General features: G+C 37.9%; 4 protein-coding genes across 7 annotated transcripts; 2 read left to right on the top strand and 2 right to left on the bottom strand.

Moving 5' to 3' along the window:
* Positions 1-1,182: 1,182 nt before the first annotated feature.
* LOC130563971 (alcohol dehydrogenase class-3-like) lies at positions 1,183-7,131 on the bottom strand. The gene is made up of 11 exons (XM_057349812.1): positions 7,021-7,131; positions 6,261-6,469; positions 5,798-5,865; positions 5,613-5,714; positions 5,207-5,357; positions 4,662-4,749; positions 3,839-4,058; positions 3,454-3,714; positions 2,773-2,905; positions 1,813-1,951; positions 1,183-1,319 (listed from the first exon to the last, which is right to left on the bottom strand). Exons 3-11 carry the CDS (start codon positions 5,813-5,815, stop codon positions 1,295-1,297), a joined length of 1,137 nt encoding a protein of 378 aa, XP_057205795.1. The 5' UTR covers positions 5,816-5,865; positions 6,261-6,469; positions 7,021-7,131; the 3' UTR covers positions 1,183-1,294.
* LOC130563972 (alcohol dehydrogenase class-3-like) lies at positions 6,824-10,122 on the bottom strand. Of its 2 annotated transcripts, XM_057349813.1 has the most exons (10): positions 10,015-10,122; positions 9,800-9,845; positions 9,588-9,689; positions 8,999-9,146; positions 8,827-8,914; positions 8,167-8,386; positions 7,814-8,074; positions 7,523-7,655; positions 7,274-7,412; positions 6,825-7,146 (listed from the first exon to the last, which is right to left on the bottom strand). In XM_057349813.1, exons 2-10 carry the CDS (start codon positions 9,815-9,817, stop codon positions 7,122-7,124), a joined length of 1,134 nt encoding a protein of 377 aa, XP_057205796.1. In that variant the 5' UTR covers positions 9,818-9,845; positions 10,015-10,122; the 3' UTR covers positions 6,825-7,121. The 2 variants fall into 2 exon arrangements, with proteins under 2 accessions (XP_057205797.1, XP_057205796.1); XM_057349814.1 differs by having other exon boundaries at positions 6,824-7,146; positions 9,800-10,107.
* A 62-nt stretch (positions 10,123-10,184) lies between these two features.
* Positions 10,185-14,217, top strand: tmem144b (transmembrane protein 144b). Of its 3 annotated transcripts, none has more exons than XM_057350171.1 (12): positions 10,626-10,719; positions 10,837-10,989; positions 11,060-11,182; positions 11,254-11,353; positions 11,607-11,687; positions 12,200-12,281; positions 12,410-12,483; positions 12,686-12,804; positions 12,928-13,047; positions 13,336-13,433; positions 13,527-13,580; positions 13,792-14,217. In XM_057350171.1, exons 1-12 carry the CDS (start codon positions 10,656-10,658, stop codon positions 13,873-13,875), a joined length of 1,152 nt encoding a protein of 383 aa, XP_057206154.1. In that variant the 5' UTR covers positions 10,626-10,655; the 3' UTR covers positions 13,876-14,217. The 3 variants fall into 3 exon arrangements, with proteins under 3 accessions (XP_057206155.1, XP_057206154.1, XP_057206153.1); XM_057350170.1 differs by having other exon boundaries at positions 13,527-13,584; XM_057350172.1 differs by lacking the exons at positions 10,626-10,719; positions 10,837-10,989 and adding an exon at positions 10,185-10,383 and having other exon boundaries at positions 13,527-13,584.
* Positions 14,218-14,495: 278 nt separating this feature from the next.
* Positions 14,496-18,169, top strand: gask1b (golgi associated kinase 1B). The gene is made up of 4 exons (XM_057350169.1): positions 14,496-15,685; positions 15,774-15,988; positions 16,117-16,343; positions 17,274-18,169. Exons 1-4 carry the CDS (start codon positions 14,854-14,856, stop codon positions 17,479-17,481), a joined length of 1,482 nt encoding a protein of 493 aa, XP_057206152.1. The 5' UTR covers positions 14,496-14,853; the 3' UTR covers positions 17,482-18,169.
* The last annotated feature ends 465 nt before the right edge of the window (positions 18,170-18,634 follow it).

Genomic DNA, 18,634 nt, shown 5'->3' with positions numbered 1-18,634 from the left:
TATGGAATCATTTTTGAAGTAAATTGTTAAATACATAATAAATGATCATATTTTCAAACATTGCATGCATGTAAAATACTGCATGTAATGCAGAAGAGTTTATTGGCTGTCAAGCTGAAGTGTTGCTAACATTTCTTTTTAATTATTCTTTTTTTAACAGAGATATGAATTCACCTAATCAATGTACAGTAAATGACCCACTCGATTATGTGCAAGAGTTATTTTGTAAGATAAATTTAGATTAAAAAAAAGAATTAAAAAGGTACCAGTAACAATATGAGAGAAAGAGATCATTTGTAAATGTTGCCCGTACAAAATCCCATACTTCACAAATAAGCACACGGAACAAGCACCTGTTGGTACTTGTCTTTCTTATGTTGTTTGATGTCTCTATTTCTCAGTAATCGTTCTCAGCTTCAATAGAACGGTCAAAAAACCTCAAAATCTTAGATTGATTGCACTATATGGCAGAGGGAGGGCTAAACGTGAGGCAGACCCCATTTTTCCATTTTGGGGGGGGTTCAAGAGTATTTGATCTGAATGGAACTACAATAAAGCAAATTCTTGGACAGCTATTCCAGTTCATCATGGATAGGCATTTCCCCAGCCAGCCTTTTGTCTCTAACTTGTACAGGCCACAACTGCTATTCTAACCCTCATGAGCACACTATATTAAATCAATATATAATATTACCAAGGTCAAAATGCAACCCGTGATCAGCTGCATGTGTTTCCCCGACCCCCAGTGACACAGACCCATCCGTTTCCCTATGACAAAATTTGCTCAGGTTTTTTTCTGGGGGTTTCGTTCACACAGCATCTCTTACTATAAGACAATGAGGGGTCCGATGATCATATTATAGTAGATGAAAACCGGTGGATAGTGATTTCAAAGGACAATAATGGCAATATTTATGCATCGTAGTGGTTTGCTTGATGAAATAAAGATGAAATGATACAGGTCAGACTGGAGAAACCTTACACCATGTGTCTCCATGCAGAGAGCAGGGGTGGAATACTGAGTATTGCTCCAGACTGAGAGAATAGACGGAGAGAGTAGAGGAGCACTGTTTTGCAGTGCACGCTTGCCATCTACTGTTAAAAAGGAGATACAACCAAATCAAATACAACAGTCAAGCTTTATTGCATGAAACTGAACAGAAACAGTCTTTCATACGAGCTTTTAAAAATACTCAAGATCACCAGTCAAGTGACAACACAACAAAACTAGTTGTCCTGACAGGACAGAATATGGATAGTCTTCTGTTTAGGGAGATTAAATGTCACGTCCATTTCACATCTTGAGCACTGAACGAATACTGAAAGAGAGAGAGCGAGATTGATTTGATATTTAGTAAATACTTAAGATTAAATTGAATAGATTGAATATAAACATTTGTTTGGGTTTTTTATTTAAATTAAAATTTTAATTCCTTGAATGTAATTAAAAGTATCGGACACCCTAACAAGATAAATGGTACTGTATGTGAAAATATCATTTGAATATTGTTTTGCTACAATATTTTGCATCCAATAGATTAATGCTGCCTTCACATGCTTTTGGAAATTCGATAATTCCCACTTCAACCCGGAAATAATTTATGGAACGGCGCTCTTTTAATGTTTGCAGATACTTGTAATGTTTTAATGTTACTAAATCCAGATGTTACTTCCGGGTTGAAGTAGGAATTACCATATTTTCGAGAGCACGTGAAGGCAGCATTAGATAAATATTAAATGATGAATGATTAACGCAAATTTGATCATATAAGCACAATATAAATGTATGATCAACAGATGCACAGAATTTACCTTTTCCCACTGACCATGAGATCAAAAGCCTCATTAACTTGATCTAGGGTCAGTGTGTGTGTCACAAACTCATCCAGCAGAAGACGTCCGTTTATGTAGTCCTCCACCAGCTTGGGCACTGCTTCTGCACTTTTCCAACCTGTAAAGTAGAAAGAAATTGAACTAGTTACTTGTGTATTTGTTATTGACGTTTTTAATCTAAATACAACGCACTTCACTAATTTTGGCGCAAACTTTGCACGGAAGCAACATTTTCACAGCCTTGCTAACTTTGCTGATAAGGCTTAAGACTAGACTAAAATGCATGGTTAAACTAACGGAAAACAGCTTGCACTGACATATCTTCAAATACATCAGTTTCGTTTTGTTTCTCTGATGTATACCAGTAATCTTTTTTGGTCACACTTTAGATTAGGGTCCAATTCTCAATATTAACTATTAAAGGCGGGGTAGCCGATTTCCGAATTACGCTTTAGACAACTGAGTCGGGCCGAGTACCAAAACAACCTTGTAGCCAATCAGCAGTAAGGTGCACAGTGCACAGGACGGACATTACCCGACCCGAGTGCTGACGAAAGCGAAAGATGGGGGTAGGGGTGTGTTTGTTTTGGTGATTTGAACATCAACAACGGCTAAGAGAAATCGGACACCCCGCCTTTAACTATGACTTTTGCATCAGTAAACTACTAATTATTGCTTATAAGGTAGTTTTTAGGTTTAAGTATAGGGTAGGATTAAGGGATGTAGAATAATAAGCATGCTAATAAGCAACTAGTTGATAGTGAGAATTGGACCCTAAAGTGTTTCCTTTTTTTATACGGCACATTTATTAAGGCCTACTCCTCATTTAATCTAAACTCTGTCTCAGAAACTCAGATTATCACCACTTCAGTGAACTGAAATCAGCTACCACGATCAGGCATGCATGTGTAACGTGAATAAAAGCAGAATTACTCTTACCACCAAAATAGGAGCCTTTTAATGTTTTTCCTAGCAGGATATCTTCAGAGACCAAACTAAGTTCCCCCTTAGGAGTCCAGCCCACCATTACACAGACTCCCCCAGCAGGACTGCATGCTTCCAAAGCAGCCCTCTGTTCATAAAACAGGATACTGTGTTAGTTAAACATCGCAAACTATTCCGCATGCATCTAACATGCTTGCAAAATATGAAAAACAAACCCACAAAATATATCTATCTAACCTAATATAATTTGCTTTTCTATACTGTACCTGCTGAAATTAAAGACATAGTTCACCCAACAATAAAAATTTGTTCACCCTCATGTCATTTTCTTTTTTATATATTTTGAGAAATGTCTTCTTGATTTTGTGTATTCAGTATACAATGGAAGTTGATGGGTTGCAATGTTGTGTGGTTACAAATGTTTTTGGAAATGTCTTTTGTGTTGTTCATAAGCAAGTCAGGCAAAAAGGTTTGGTTTGGAATGACATGAGGTGAGTAAATGATGAAAGATTTTTTTATGTTTGGGTGAACCATCCGTCTAATGTCAATACTATGATTTTTTATGTTCTATTCCAAATTTCAGACATTAATACACATAACTGTGTGACTACGTGTGTGTACTGCGAAAAGTGCTACACAAATAAACTTGATGGGCTACTGGTTTTTGGTACGTACCACAACTGCCACATTCCCCACACATTCAAGAGCAAAGTCAACACCACCATTAGTCAACTCCCTCAGCACCTCCTGAATGGGTTTACTGTGGTCCTTAGGGTTTACAAACTCAGTTGCTCCAAATGTTTTGGCGAATTCAAATTTATCTGGGTTGATGTCAATGCCAATGATTCTTTTAGCATCAGCAGACTTGCATCCCATGATAGCTGCCAGCCCAACAGCTCCTAAACCAAACACTGCACACGTAGAGCCAGCTTCTACCTGGGGAGGAAAAGAGAACAGCAAACAATCTCACTGCAAGCTGTTTCTGATTGCTTTTACTGTATGTGCTTTTTGATTTATTTTATATTATTGTACAAATCATACTTCGCACACAAACACACACTTTGCCCGTGTTCACTGCTGCCCCATATCCAGTAGATACCCCACAGCCCAGCAGACAAACTTTGTCCAGTGGCGCGTCTGGGTGAATCTTGGTGACATTGTCCTCTGGCACAACAGTGTATTCAGAGAAGGTGCTGATACCAATAAACTGATGAACCTGTTGATTTCTGCATGTGATTCTGCTAGTGCCATCTGCAAGAAGACACTGCCGAGTTTGTACCCTGGACGACAGTGAAGAAGAGTGCACATATAATAATGCATGACACATAACAGGCTGATGCACACTATACTATGCACATTATTAAAATGTGCATTTATACTATATTATGCACATATACAGTATATGCATTTATACTATGCACATTATTAAAATAATAATAATATACACTCTTCTACTGTAATACTGACCAATCACTGTACATCATATGTATATTTGTAGTTGTGAGGTTATGTACAAGTCTATTTCTGTAAATTATGTGTCATCTGTTGTATTGTTATGTTTAAACACTGTACAGAGGAAAAAATGTTTATTTTGTTGTGTACAGACAAGTCTAGTGTAAATTATATAATTAACTATCTATTATCTATTAACTGTATTAACTATCTCTATACAGTATACTGCCATGTTGACCGGAACTGCACACAAGCTTTTCACCTACTGTTGCACTTGTGTATATATGGTTGAGTGACGATAAAAGGATTTGATTTGATATGACACTATTAAAAAGATGTGATTTATTTATTATTTCATGACCCACCTTATGAGTCTATAAAAACAACTCTCAGCAAAATGACAAAGACATCACTTAATCATATTAAATCACCAGTTTTTAGTGCAGAGGTTTGTCTTTGGGCTCAGGCAGCGTTCACATTGTCCACACTGTGCCAGGAGAAGAGGAATAACTTTATCTCCTGTGAATATGGTGGTGGTTTGTATTTCACATACAAAGTTGTTATATAAAATGTCTACAGTATATGATATTCATTTCAAGCTTGCATACGAGTCATTGCATATCATATGAAACTATAAAAAATGAAATTATATAACTTTGTTTTTCATGTCAGCACTTTAAATATTTACATTATAGTTCAAAAGAGACGCCTTGTTTGTCTATTTTACTGTTTTACATTTTTTATTCATGTTTCCCAGTAAAATAAAAAGCCTTGACCAATAAAAATACATTAAAAAGAGCTTGTCAACCTTGGTTAACACATTATTCTTTTTTAAATATGGTGTTTTGTCATTTTCTGACAAAGTAGCCGTTTTGACAAAACAAGGTTTCCACGCTACAGCAACGATATTGTCAATTAAATAGTTAATAACAAGGTTAATATAGACAAGGTTGGCATTTATAGAGTTCTGGTTTACCTTTGGATAGCTTTGTGACACCTGGTCCAACACTCTCCACCACTCCAGCCCCCTCATGTCCCAGGACCAAAGGAAAAGGCCGGGGATTCATACTTTCCCCACTCTCATGCAGAAAAGTCCAGTCTGTGTGACATACTCCTGATGCAGCTATCTGATGTTAAATGATAATCATTGATCAGTGACATAAAAGTCTACACCCATTACTGGCAGAAATTCAAACACATACACCACAAGCTATTTTTTGTGCACATGTAACATGCTTCCACGCTTTTGGATCAGTTTAGATAAGGCAATGCTCACATAAAGAGTCTATATATGTGTTTTGTGGACATAGATGTGGAATATCCTTGTCATTAAATGAAACCTTTAGTATTTAATAAACTTGGCCATTGTGTCTTGGACCCACCTTAATGCGCACTTCATGGGCTTTGGGTGGCGCAACCTCCACTTCCTCAATGGAGACGGGTTTTCCTGGTTCCCAGGCAACTGCTGCTTTACACTTGATCACCTTTGAGAAGAAACAAAAAAGTTTTAAAGTAGTTTGTGTGTCTTTAATAACAACCATACCAGGCTTTTATTGTGTGCCCTTACCTTGCCCTCGGTTTCCATGACAACCACACTCGTTTATGTGGTCTGCTACTGCTATTCTTGCTAGCCTTCTACAAGTGTTGCAAAAACATATGACAAAGTATGACATTTTTATAATTTTACATTACAATAACAATAATAATTGTAGGCCTATTTGTTTTCATCTCACTTTCAACTCACTGCTACTGGCAACACGCATTATTGTGATAACAGCACCAAATCATGTAACGTTACATTTTAAAATGTAACCATTTCATTTTAACTGATAAACATATCAACTTAAACCTGCAGAAATCTATAAGTTAAAAATAGTGCCTAACAAAATTATAATACAATTATATTACAAAGACCCAACGGCTAAAGCGTAGTTTCACCAGCGCTCATTCGCAGATCTGCTACTGTATATTACAGCAGATGAAAACGTACAAATATTTTTACAGTTTGCATTTTTATATGAAAAACTTACATTCAGGGCGGTGTTCAGAAGAGAACCTGTTGTTATAGTAGTGAACTTTGTACTTCTACTATGTCCTATCTGACATGCTGGATGATTGACACGTACAGCCGTCGAACATAGTCCAAAGTACATCTTGCATGTAAATAACTGGACAAAATTCTCCGTCTGCGAGTCTACAGGTACCGCCATCTACTGGAGCCTTTTGGAAATCTGAAACACTGGATGTGAAAACTCTGACTTTAGTTAAAATCTTCATTTTTGCTGTGGAAACTAATTTAGTGAATGAACCTGTTAAAAAGTGCAGTTTCTGATATCTGCCATTTTAATATAAACCAATGCCTAATAATACTAACAAACCAACAGCTACAACGAGAGGCAGCGAATTTATAAATTATTCTGAATTGCTAAAATGTTGAAAGAATGTTTTGCTAAGTATTTACTAATACATCTGGCAAAATTATTTCTGTTTCCTTACCTATAACATGGCCTTCTAGGAGAAAACGAAAGGTGATTTGATAAGATAAGAACAGGTGAAAGGACGTTTCAAAGGGCACTAATAGTAAATATTTAAGACACTGCAGTCCGTGTGGTTTGCTGTGTGACTGTGTGGAGCATAAACAACTGCACTCTTAATGTTTAGTCAAGCAACAATGAAAGGTATATTTTACTCTTTAATGTATCCCCAGTCTCTTTATGCAGTTGATGACAACCAAACCAAATGTAACAATTTTATTGTGCACAGATTTTTATGCAATAAGATGACATTGACCTGTATAGTATAAAATGTTGATGCGGAACATAAGAGACCAATGGAAAGGACTGATAGTGTGAGCATCTTTTGTTTGAAGGAGAAGGGCCGTCATCTCCACGTCACATCTTGATCACTGTACGAATACTGAGGAGAGAGATCATATCATAAACACAATTTATGAGAATTATCCATATGCACACTACACACAGAAATAACTGACGAAAACCAATGTAATCATGATTGTCTTTGTCAGTAGATGTGCAAAACTGACCTTTCCCCACAGACCATTAGATCAAAGGCCTGGTTAACTTGATCTAAAGTCAGTGTTTGTGTCACAAACTCGTCCAGCAGAAGCCGTCCGCTCATATAGTCCTGCACCAGCCTGGGCACTGCCTCAACACTCTTCCAACCTGTCAAACGAAAAAGAACAAGGTAGTTACATTTAATTTTGAAACGAAATTTCAGGTTTTTGGAGGCACAGTAACTTTGTGCTTTATTTAAAGCCTTTTTTTGCTTTTACCTCCAAAATAGGTGCCTTTCAAAGTTCTTCCAAGAAGGATGTCCAACGGGGCCAGAGTAAGTTCCTCCACCTCAATCCAGCCCACAATCACACAAATTCCCCCTGCAGGACTGCACGCTTCCAAAGCAGCCCTCTAATAAGTGGAAACCATATTAATTACAAAAACCACAAGGTCATAGATTATTTTCTCTTTAGACTACATGGCAACTTGACTTGCAAATATTTTTACTTCAGTTTCATGTAATATCACCTCATCTTCTACTCTTCTTAATACCAGTCATTGGCACTAACCATAACTGCCACATTCCCCACACATTCAAGAGAGAAGTCAACACCACCATTAGTCAACTCCCTCAGCACCTCCTGAATGGGTTTACTGTGGTCTTTAGGGTTCACAAACTCAGTTGCTCCAAATGTCTTTGCAATCTCAAACTTTTTCGGTTTGATGTCAATGCCAATAATCCGGGTGGCACCAGCGGCCCTGCATCCCATGACAGCTGCCAGCCCGACAGCTCCCAAACCAAACACTGCACACGTAGAACCAGCTTCTACCTGCGGGAGGAATAACAACTCCAATGTAACGTACAGTACTGTGGTGGTATGTGATGCATTGTTTTAAGAAAAATATCATGCAACAAACACACTTTGCCCGTGTTCACTGCTGCCCCATATCCAGTAGATACCCCACAGCCCAGCAGACAAACTTTGTCCAGTGGAGCGTCTGGGTGAATCTTGGTGACATTGTCCTCTGGCACAACAGTGTATTCAGAGAAGGTGCTGATACCAATAAACTGATGAACCTGTTGATTTCTGCATGTGATTCTGCTAGTGCCATCTGCAAGAACACCTTGTTGAGTATTCTGCCTTAAAGGAATAGAGACAAGTGTGCATACATTAAGCAATTATAAGCATTGATAATCACATTTAAAAGCAATACATTTTTTTATTTAAATATTATCATGTTAAGGTCCAGTGTGTGATTTTTGGGAGGATCTATCGTAAATATCTTTCGTAAATACGTTATCTCCTTCGACAAAGAAGCGAAAGCGTGACGACATCTTAGTGCTGTCAGCCCACCGTAATGCTTCGAAAGGGAGGGGCAAGTCGTGACATCAGCCATTGGTTGCAATTCGCAACCTCACCACTAGAAAAGTTCACACACTGGTCCTTTAAATAATATAATAATTAAATAACTATTCTTTTTCCCGTAATAACTGCAGCTCTTCTCTGTCTAAAGGTGATGTTTAAAAATATAATAATGTTGCATAAGGGTTTGGGAGATCAAAAATCTCATTTTTCCTCACCAGTTTTTAGTGCAGAGGTTTGTCTTTGGGCTCAGGCACCACTCACATAGTCCACACTGTGGCAGGAACAGAGGAATAACTTTATCTCCTGCAGACACATGGTCATGCAACTGTCTGAGTTATGACAACTAGCACGGCTGCACTATTTTGAGTGTTTTTTGTTGTTGTTTACCTTTGGACACCTTTGTCACACCTGGTCCAACACTCTCCACCACTCCAGCCCCCTCATGTCCCAGGACCAAAGGAAAAGGCCGGGGACTCATTTTATCAGCTTCATACAGGTAAGACCAATCTGAGTGGCATACTCCAGATGCTGCTAACTACAGTAACATGGGTCAACAGATTTATTAGTATGGTAATAACCATACAGTGAATTCTGTACAGAAGTGGTGTATGGACATACAGGATTGTGCAAAAGACTTTGGCATGTTAGTATTTTCACCCCAAAAACTTGTTTTAAGCCAGTTAAAGGGATACTTCACCCAAAAATGGTGAAGTATCAATGGGGGGCCAAATCTGTCTGGTTATAACCATTCTTTCAAATATCTTTCTCTGTGTTCATCAGAGCAAAGACATTTATACAGATTTGAAACAACTCGAAGGTGAGTAAATAATGACAGAATTTTAGTTTTTTTTAGAATTTTTGGGTGAAGTATCCCTTTAAACATATTGTTAATACATAAAACTTCATTTGAGTGAGACTTATTTATAGTGTCTATTAACTTTATGGAGCCTAAAATGAAAAATGTAAGTGGACCCACCTTAATGCGCACTTCATGGGCTTTGGGTGGAGCAACCTCCACTTCCTCAATGGACAGTGGCTTACCGGCTTCCCAGGCAACTGCTGCCTTGCACTTGATCACCTTAGAAAACATATACAGTATGTATAACATATGCATTTAGCTGAAGAGATTCACAAATGCTACGACAAAATGTGATTCAGTAATTCCCCACATGTAACGTTACCACGTACCTTTCCCTCAGTTCCCATGGCAACTTTACGCTTTCATTATAGCCTCCTAAAAGTTTACACAAACAACAAAACGTGTTTGACAACTGCCTATACTCTAACTTACTCTAATAGCAAGTGTAGCATTTAATGAATGTTCCGCATAAAAACATTGTACTTTTAAATTCTGCCAAGGCAAGATATTATAAATGACTGCGTGCCAATATGCTTGCACCTACGTGATAAATGTATATGATATGGATTACTGTTATCTTGACTTGCACATAGAGCAGTGATTAATCGAGTTTTTGTTGACACTTGAGCTTTCTTCCCCTGTTCAACCTTGGCGGAACTTTAAACGCGATCGCCATCTATTGGAACACTTTGGAAACTGGGTGCGATCAAAAAGTCCTGAAACAATGAAAGAGTAACCAGACAGCAGACGCTTTTTTCGAAAACACTCTACATGTACTGTAGGCATTTAGCAGACGCTTTTATCCAAAGGGATTTATAAAAGTGAGAACAACAACGAAACGATAAAGACTAAAGAGACAGTAATGCGAAGTGCTACAATGTATGTTTCAACGATTGTTACACAAAACTGGCAGGTAGGCAACATGCTAAAAATGTAGTAGTATATAGCTTTCCGTTAACAGGTTTGAATAAACAATATATTTTGTTGATACGTTGTTCAATGCGAACAGTCATGGCCACAGTGGAAATAAGTTAATTGGTTAGTGATCAGAGTAAATTGGCATTAGCTAAGTAGGGAGTAATAGTGGGGTCAATTAATGACAGCTGGTTTACAACAAACCGTTTGACCCCTTTCCCACAATAACAAATGTTTTTGTCTGTCACTGAGTTTTATATAAGAGGACTCATGGCTTTTGTGGCTGAAATTGTGCTTTTTGTTGTAACATGCTTTAGTACATTGTCAGCTGAAGGTATATTTCATGTTAAATGGAAGAAGTTTAATACATTGATTGAGAGTGCCTAACCTTACAGCTGATATTAAATATGGTTCTGATGTACGTTTTTTACGAATCCTGTTTTATGTCTAGAGTCCCCTTGCACAAGCAGTAGCACTGCCAAGGTCTTTTCCTCTAATGAAGCCAATAGTACTGACACAACCTATGGCTTTGTGGCATGTGTGTTTGCAATACTGCTATATGGAAGTAATTTTGTTCCTGTTAAAACGATAGATACTGGAGATGGTGAGGAGTGTATCTTATACTCTTATCCTTCAAACCATCGTTCCTATCTGATAATCTGTTCTGTTTTCAGGAATGTTTTTCCAGTGGGTATCCTGCTCGGCGATATGGTTTGTTGGACTGGTCGTTGACATTTTGTTTCACCCATCTAGATCCCATCCTGCAGCTATGCTCGGGGGAGCAATTTGGGCCACTGGTAAAGTGTATGTGAGAGTGAATGTGTTTAATATATGCTGAAGTTTTGAGGTAACCCATATTTTCTCTCAGGAAATCTAGCCGCTGTGCCAGTTGTGAAGTTTATTGGCCTTGGACTTGGAATTTTGCTTTGGGGATCCAGTGGACTACTGATTGGATGGGCAAGCTCAAGGTAAACTTTCTTGATCTTTGACGTAAAGCTCATACTGTTGGAAAATATGTGTATGGAAGAACCAAGATAGTCTGGGCAGTGGTACTAGTGAATGCTAGTAACCAGCTATGATGGGCTCTCTGCAGTGAAAATCCTTTCTTAGAAGTTTATTTGAAATAAACAAACGCTTGTAAATGTGTTTTATTATTTGTGAAAGTAATAAGTTGCATTATAGGCAGAGGCAAACTAAGATTGTAAATTTGTCTTTCTCAAGGTTTGGTTGGTTTGGGTTGCATCCAGAGGATGTATCTAAACCCATACTCAATTATTGTGGAGCTGGCCTTTGTTTGCTCAGGTAGGAAAATAAGGGGTTTCTTGTTTTATTTTTCTAACATGGTACGGAATGTACTGAAGCAGTTACATGCAAAACATTTGACGGAAGACCATTAAGAAGATATTTAGCTTATGAGGGTTTAGGTAGCCAAGAAATTTGCATGGACTGGCTGAGACCTATACTGTATATGGAAAGGAGATGCTCCAAGCACACCTTTTAACACGGACCCAATTTTTCTGTTCAGATTTGATTTTTAGAGATATAGTAGACCTCGCAAAGGTCTCTTTGAGATCAACGAGCTCCTGTTTCACTCACCTTATAAGCAGTTTCTCTGAAATTGAAAATGCAATATTCCGTGTAAGGCAAGGATAAATCCCCTCCTAATACCTGAAGTGAAATTTTATTGGTTTTCCGTTCTATCTGAATTTTGCAGGACAGACTAAAACATTTCGTTCTATTTTTTTATTTATTTTGAGGAAAACTCTTTGGATCTGTCTAGATTTTTCTGTAACACCTTTATGTCTTTGTTTTAGTGCCATCATATTCTTCTTTGTGAAAAGCGATGTTCAGAAACGTTCCTCTGCTGAAGCCATGCCTTTGTTGATTGATGACAGGGTGAGTTTGTTAGGGGTTTTCACATTCTAAGCTTTTGGATGCTGTGTAGAATGTGTTTTGGTGTATTTTGTCTTGGATGCATATATACATTTTGCTTTTGCTGACTGTGTGCGTGTGTCTGTCTTCAGAGGTTAAACCCTGACAACACAAGTTCCAGGGATTCATGGGTGGACACGATTTCACCAAGGAGCAAGAGAGTGTTGTATGTATCTGTAGGCCTACCGATTTCTACTGCGCTGGAAAAAAAAGACATTGTTTTTGATTTTCTAGTAGTTTTGTTGTCTTGTAAAAATTCAAGTTACTTATTTATGATCTTATTTTAAGCTGTAGATGCTTGGTTTTATGAAAGATAAAATTACAGAAATCTAGAATATTCATTTTGCACAATATCCTTTTGTTTACAGTGGGTGCATCTTGGCCATATTTGCTGGCGTCCTTTATGGCTGTTCTTTTGTGCCCGTATTTTATATTAAAGTCCATGCCACAACCAATTCCAGTATGTTCATAGGATCCAGTCAGAATGGTATGTTTGCGAGTCAAAGAGTTAAGAATTTTTTGAGAATTTTTATTCTTGTTTAATCGTTTAATGCCATATGTTAACAAACATGTTACTGCCTATTCTAATATGCTTTGCAATCCATTACAGAAACTGACTACTGCTTTGCCCATTACAGTGGAATTTTCCTCATGAGCACGGTGTATTTTCTTGCTTACTGTGCAGCCATGAAGAACAGACCTCGGATATACCCCAGAGCTATCTTACCTAGTAATGTTGCTCATACATAAAATTTAATGTAGGAACATTATTATGTGTTTTCCTGCATCACCTTTATTTTAAAAGCATTATCTGATGTATTTTTAATGGGTATTTTGCTACATGTTGCTTTTAAATTCCGGATGATTTAATGTAATTGAGTTTAATTTGTGAAATGCAGCTGTCAGCCATTGAACAGTGTACCTCTGTTTATAATTCAGTCCACAGATTTTCCCCTTTTTCTGTCTAGTATACAGGGTTTTTTTACATTTCTTAACTGATGTGCGATCTTCCATGCAGGTTTCTTAAGTGGCTTGATGTGGGGAATAGCCACATATGCCTGGCTTATGGCAAATTACTACCTTAGTGCAGTGATCACATTCCCTATAATTAATGCTGTAAGTATTGTGTATTGTACCGGCAAAATAAATGTCTTGTTTTATGTTGCATTGTTTATCTTATAATAATAAAAATTCCTGCTTTGTTTTCAGGGTTATGGTTTAGTGGCTGCCCTGTGGGGAAGTGTTGTATTTAAAGAGGTCAAAGTAGGTAACGGGAATTATGCAGTCTTTTTTACTGATAAAATACATGTATACACTAAATGCACTGTAAACTGCTTTGGATAAGTGTCTGCCAAATGCATAAATGTATTTGTTCATATGAAGCTTTGTAATACCAAGTTTATATCAAATTAAATGTTCACATCTTATGAAGGATGCATAAATAATAGAAAATCAAAGTTATTTTATTACCCAGGGACTCGGGAATCTGCTGATGTTTGTTTTGGCAACTTGTGTCGTCGTAGCTGGCTCCATCCTAACAGCTTATTCGAAGCTTTAAGTCTGTGCATGATATTACCACACGGTGGCAATGGCGGATAAGTCTTCTGTCAGTCCAAGTCTTATCACCTTCAGTATTCAGTGGCCCTTGGTCTCAAATGTTCTTATCCACATTGCTGTGAAAATGAGTTCTGTGTTCTGTACCTTCACACACTTTTTTGATTTAAAAACAGGTCCCCCTTCTGACTACATGTTTTTGTGCATTTTGTATGCAACGGTATTATCCTGTGCTCTAAATAAAAAAGCAGTTTTCTAATCTGCTGCTTTATTTGAAATCACATTACATGTTTCGCAATATTCATACCGAAAGATTGTTTTACATTTGAAGTTGTCAGAATAACTTGAGTACAGACAGCTTCTTCCTGTATGTGCTACAGTCATTAGTTTTGTGGGGTCTTCCTGACAGACCTATATGGTTCATGATTCACTTTCCTGTTTTGGAAATGTACTTTAAGACTTTCCATTCTTTGCATGTGGTTTGACAAACTGCCTGTGCTGTTCTTCATTTATAAGTCCCTCTAGGTAAAAAAAAAAAAGATAAATTATTAAACCCACGCAAGGAGTTGGAATATCTGTTTTGAAGCCATGTGAAATTCTTTGAGCGTGAACACCCACACTGTCACCACCATCTCGCTTTAATACTGGGAATGTATACAATATGGGAATATTTACAAAGTTAATGTGGTAAATTGAACATGCCCATGTAGTGTAAACGACATGGTTTATAGAGGTTGCTTTCTAGTTTTGACGCGTCTCTCGCTCGCAGTGATGTGGTTTTAGGATACGCGACATTCTTGTCAATTTAGGGACTGTTATCTCAGCTGATCCGACGTCGGGACAGTTGTCTATTCATTCTACAGCTTGAGCTTAACGGGGAGCCTGAAGATGCCTGTTTATGAATTTTTATATAAAAGAAACAAACGCCATACTCTCGTAAAAGAAAGGAAATCTACTTAATCATGCGCAAATACTCGGTCCAATGGATACGCGTTCAATCCGTCCTGGAAATATCGCGAACTCTGTGATTTATTGGTCTATATCGTTTTGGCGATTATTCAACTGCTGTAAGAGTTATTCCTCCATAAGGAAATATTTGTTTGTTACTGTTGCGTGCTTTATCTACTTGTTTTTTACTGTGCATGTTAATCACACGACTAACCGAGACAAACGTCCAGATCTCTGGACTGGTCAGGGAAAAAGTGACCCGGACTCCACTGATGGAGTCAGGGATGGGGAAGCAAACGAGTCTCTTAGTCCGACTAGGTCTAATGTGGTGTACATAACACTGAAATCCAAGCGGCACAAACCAGCTAATATCAGAGGCACAGTGCGACCGAAACTCCGTAAAAAGAAAGTAAGAGTGAGACACCAGGACGCGCAGGATGGCACACGGGAGAAAGCGAATAAGGGCGAGCACAATTCCAACACAATTGACAGATCATGGAAACTTTTGGGATACTCTGATAAATTTAATAAAATAGACAGACTTGATGGCAGTGATCCTTCATCCATTAGGATATACAGCCAAAGAGCTCCTCCATGGTTCAGCAATGAGGATATCGCGGCTATGCGCTTTCTAGCGGATAGTACAATTACGCACATTGAAGAAGTCACCCTTAGGGGGTTTTCTTCTTTCATTTTATTTAGAAGTGAGATAAACCGCACTGACGATGTCCATGAGCCTGGCAAATGTTGCGGTGTGGTCAAGAGCCCCCTGGATGCGAGTGAGGTTTTCGCATTTCATCTGGATAGGGTCTTAGGGCTTAATAGGACTTTACCCACTGTCAGCAGAAGATTTCATTCTCTTGGAGGTAAAGTGTTGTTTTCGTTTATTGTTTGTGTGTATGTGGCATAAGTGTATATGAGGAGCTAAGAAAAACATAACTGTTGGTGTTTCAGATGGTCAGTCTTGTCCAGTGGTGTTGTGGGATCCTTCTGTAAGCCCAGTAGCTGATGCAGATCAACCCTCTGAGAGACTGACCTGGGGCTCATACCAAGCCTCTCTCAAGCACAAGTGTTGGCATAAAGGAGTAACCCCTAAAGCAGAGTGGAGTTGCACCGGCATACATCATCATGAATGGAGCGGGCTGGTAGTCTTTGATTTCCTCCTGCAGGTACTCAGATCTTTAAGTACTATACTGCAACTTTGCTGATATGAAACAAACATTTATTTAAAAAGTAACTGAATTGTTTTAATTTTTAATAAAATTACAAAATAAAGTAGGAGTGTTTTTTTTCTCAGATTTATGAACGCCTAGATAGAAATTGTTGTGGGTTCAAGCCCCGCCTGGAGGATACCTGTGTTGAGCTTGGTCACCATGGAGAATGTAAAGACAAGGAGAGCGTAGAGCTGACACACATTTTCCACCGCAAACATGATCCACGCCACCTGGTTTTCTTGAACAACAAGGGCTACTTTGACAGAGACGAAGAAAATCTAAACTTCAAACTACTGGAAGGGATTAAAGAGTGAGTAAAACAAACATGCACAGCTAACTCGTTTTTATTTACTTTCATTTGGATCTCATGATAATGATTTCGTGTCAAGGAACATCAATATCTTTCAATTTGTTTTAGATTGACCAGACATAAATATCACAGATTGTGGTCCAATGATGTTGATTCAAAATGATTTATTCACACGCCTGATTAAAGACAATTGTGTTATACTTTGAACAGAATTGTATTCTAAAAGTAGTATTTTAGTACTATTTCAGTTTATGAGTGTCCTTTGTTTTAATACACACACACGCCACTTGGGCACCTTCACCATATGTGCTTACCGGACAACTGGTGATATTTTGTAATTCAATCAAACAAAAAGCAACTAAAGATTTATTACTATGAGACCACAAGTTTGAACTTTCTGTAAGCCAACACCTCCACAACACCACTGAAGACGTAAGCAAACACATACGGCAACAATCTGACACGTGCTGTCTGAGCTAAGGGATTCTGATGGCAATGCTGCTAATGTGATACTTCTGGGAAAGCAAGCCCACTTGTGCAATAACATAAATCAGAAAAAATGGTTGGCCATTGCTGTGTTTGAGTAGCTCAGCCGGCTTTTCTCATTGTATTAGCTTACAAGCAATGTCATGTGCTTTGAACACTATATCACTTAGAATGATTTAAAAAATCATATTTACCTGTGCAGTATTTTATGGTGTGATTTTTTTCTCATGCTGCTAAATAATCCGTGTTGATTTAAAGATGCACTCAGTAATTGTTACCTTCATCAAAATGAGTAGCTAAATTATATTAAAAGTGCTATTCGCATAGACTCGTGTAAGATTAAGTCAGATGAAGACATCAGTATCGTAGTTAAAATTGATTTTTTATTATAAAATTATTATAAATATGAAATATATTTCAATATTTTTACTCTTCCCCCACCAGGCTACCAGAGCAGTCTATATCTGTCTTGAGGTCTCAGCGTCTCAGGGAAAGGCTCCTGCAGTCACTGTTCCTAGATCAGCAGTACTGGGAGAGTCAGGGTGGCCGTCAAGGCATTGAAAAACTCATTGAAGTAATTGAGAGAAGAACCAAAGTTTTGCTCACTTACATTAATGCCCATGGTATTAAAGTAGTACCTATGAACTCTTGAGGGAACCTCAAATGTCATCATCTTGCCTTCCATTAAATGTAATGTTTTCACTAACTTCATATGCCAAAAAAGAATAAAAACGCCATGCACTTCAAAAACCAAAAGTTCTTTCTGCTATTGTTAATGCTGATGTCCTTTAGCTCTTCTGTCTATTTCATTAATATGCTTCAATATCAACAGTTTAGGGAGTGTCCTAGATGTTGCTTTCTACATTAAGCACAGCTATGGCTCTACATAGTTCTCTTTAACTCTACATAAAGTCTAAAGCTATCTTTTGCCCTACAGACATTCCACAAGGCGCTGTAAGCGATATTAGCAGTTACACTAATTTTCGCCCCCATATGCCCCCCCTCCACACACATGCATGTCAGCAAACCTGAAGTTTGAAATCTACTCAAAATAGCTGACAGTCTTCTGATTGGCTAATTACTAGTGTCTTGTGGTCAGATAGTAGCCTATTGTACCGTTTACAGAGCGTTGAGCTGTCATTTGTTCTGGTGTCTTTAGTAGAGACATTTCCTGCATGCTTTTCGTAAAACAACATGATGCACATGGTTAATATTGCACTTGTATAACTTTTTTTTATAAAACACAGTATTCATTATGCAACGAAAAGTGTTCACGTTTGTACTGTATGTTAGTTTACTTTGTTTTGTAAAAAATGTAATTAAATAAACGTGTTCCAAATTAGCCCATTGCAAAGTGGTATTTGCATTTTAGTACAGCAAATATGTGGAGAGCATAATAATGGTTGTAATGAAGAAGTGTTTGTGTTTCATTTACAGTACTAATTCAGATGAATAGTTTTTGGCCATGTCCTCTATTCACTGTGAGCCTGCACTGCTCTCATTTTTATTTATCTATTGACCGCAGCAATATTTCAGCAGGTCAGATGAGTTTCGCCATCTTTTTCTTTGCTGTTCCTCTTATTTGCGTTTTGGTTTGCCAGCCAGCCAGCCAGCTAGCTCTCCCTGATAAAGTAACTCCTTTATGAAAGAACACCAGACACCCACTCAAATATGCACACACAAGAACTTTTCTATAACTGTGAAAATACTTCATGTTTGGCAGACATAGCCAGAATTCAGTTCTGTTCTCACAGCTCTTTAGACTTGCTGTGTCTTGCCACACTCCTTTGCCAAACATAAATCGG

This window comes from Triplophysa rosa, linkage group LG13 (assembly GCF_024868665.1).
Source record: "Triplophysa rosa linkage group LG13, Trosa_1v2, whole genome shotgun sequence".
Classification (NCBI taxonomy): Eukaryota; Metazoa; Chordata; class Actinopteri; order Cypriniformes; family Nemacheilidae; genus Triplophysa; species Triplophysa rosa.
Note: the sequence above shows the minus strand (reverse complement) of the source record. Positions and strands in the feature narration are given on the sequence as shown.

What these genes read in the sequence shown, in the direction of transcription:
- gask1b (XM_057350169.1), top strand. Translation starts at nt 14,854, where the DNA reads ATGGATACGCGTTCAATCCGTCCTGGAAATATCGCGAACTCTGTGATT. An exon ending in AAGATTTCATTCTCTTGGAG is followed by an intron (nt 15,686 to 15,773) that starts GTAAAGTGTTGT and finishes TTGGTGTTTCAG; the next exon opens with ATGGTCAGTCTTGTCCAGTG. An exon ending in TCTTTGATTTCCTCCTGCAG is followed by an intron (nt 15,989 to 16,116) that starts GTACTCAGATCT and finishes TTTTTTTCTCAG; the next exon opens with ATTTATGAACGCCTAGATAG.
- LOC130563972 (XM_057349813.1), bottom strand. An exon ending in CCCATGAAGTGCGCATTAAG is followed by an intron (nt 9,147 to 9,587) that starts GTGGGTCCACTT and finishes ATGTTACTGTAG; the next exon opens with TTAGCAGCATCTGGAGTATG. An exon ending in TGGGGAATGTGGCAGTTATG is followed by an intron (nt 7,656 to 7,813) that starts GTTAGTGCCAAT and finishes TCCACTTATTAG; the next exon opens with AGGGCTGCTTTGGAAGCGTG.
- LOC130563971 (XM_057349812.1), bottom strand. An exon ending in AACCTCTGCACTAAAAACTG is followed by an intron (nt 4,059 to 4,661) that starts GTGATTTAATAT and finishes ACTGTCGTCCAG; the next exon opens with GGTACAAACTCGGCAGTGTC. An exon ending in CTCATGGTCAGTGGGAAAAG is followed by an intron (nt 1,320 to 1,812) that starts GTAAATTCTGTG and finishes TCTCTCTTTCAG; the next exon opens with TATTCGTTCAGTGCTCAAGA.
- tmem144b (XM_057350170.1), top strand. Translation starts at nt 10,656, where the DNA reads ATGGCTTTTGTGGCTGAAATTGTGCTTTTTGTTGTAACATGCTTTAGT. An exon ending in GCTGGCCTTTGTTTGCTCAG is followed by an intron (nt 11,688 to 12,199) that starts GTAGGAAAATAA and finishes TCTTTGTTTTAG; the next exon opens with TGCCATCATATTCTTCTTTG. An exon ending in ATTTAAAGAGGTCAAAGTAG is followed by an intron (nt 13,585 to 13,791) that starts GTAACGGGAATT and finishes TTTATTACCCAG; the next exon opens with GGACTCGGGAATCTGCTGAT.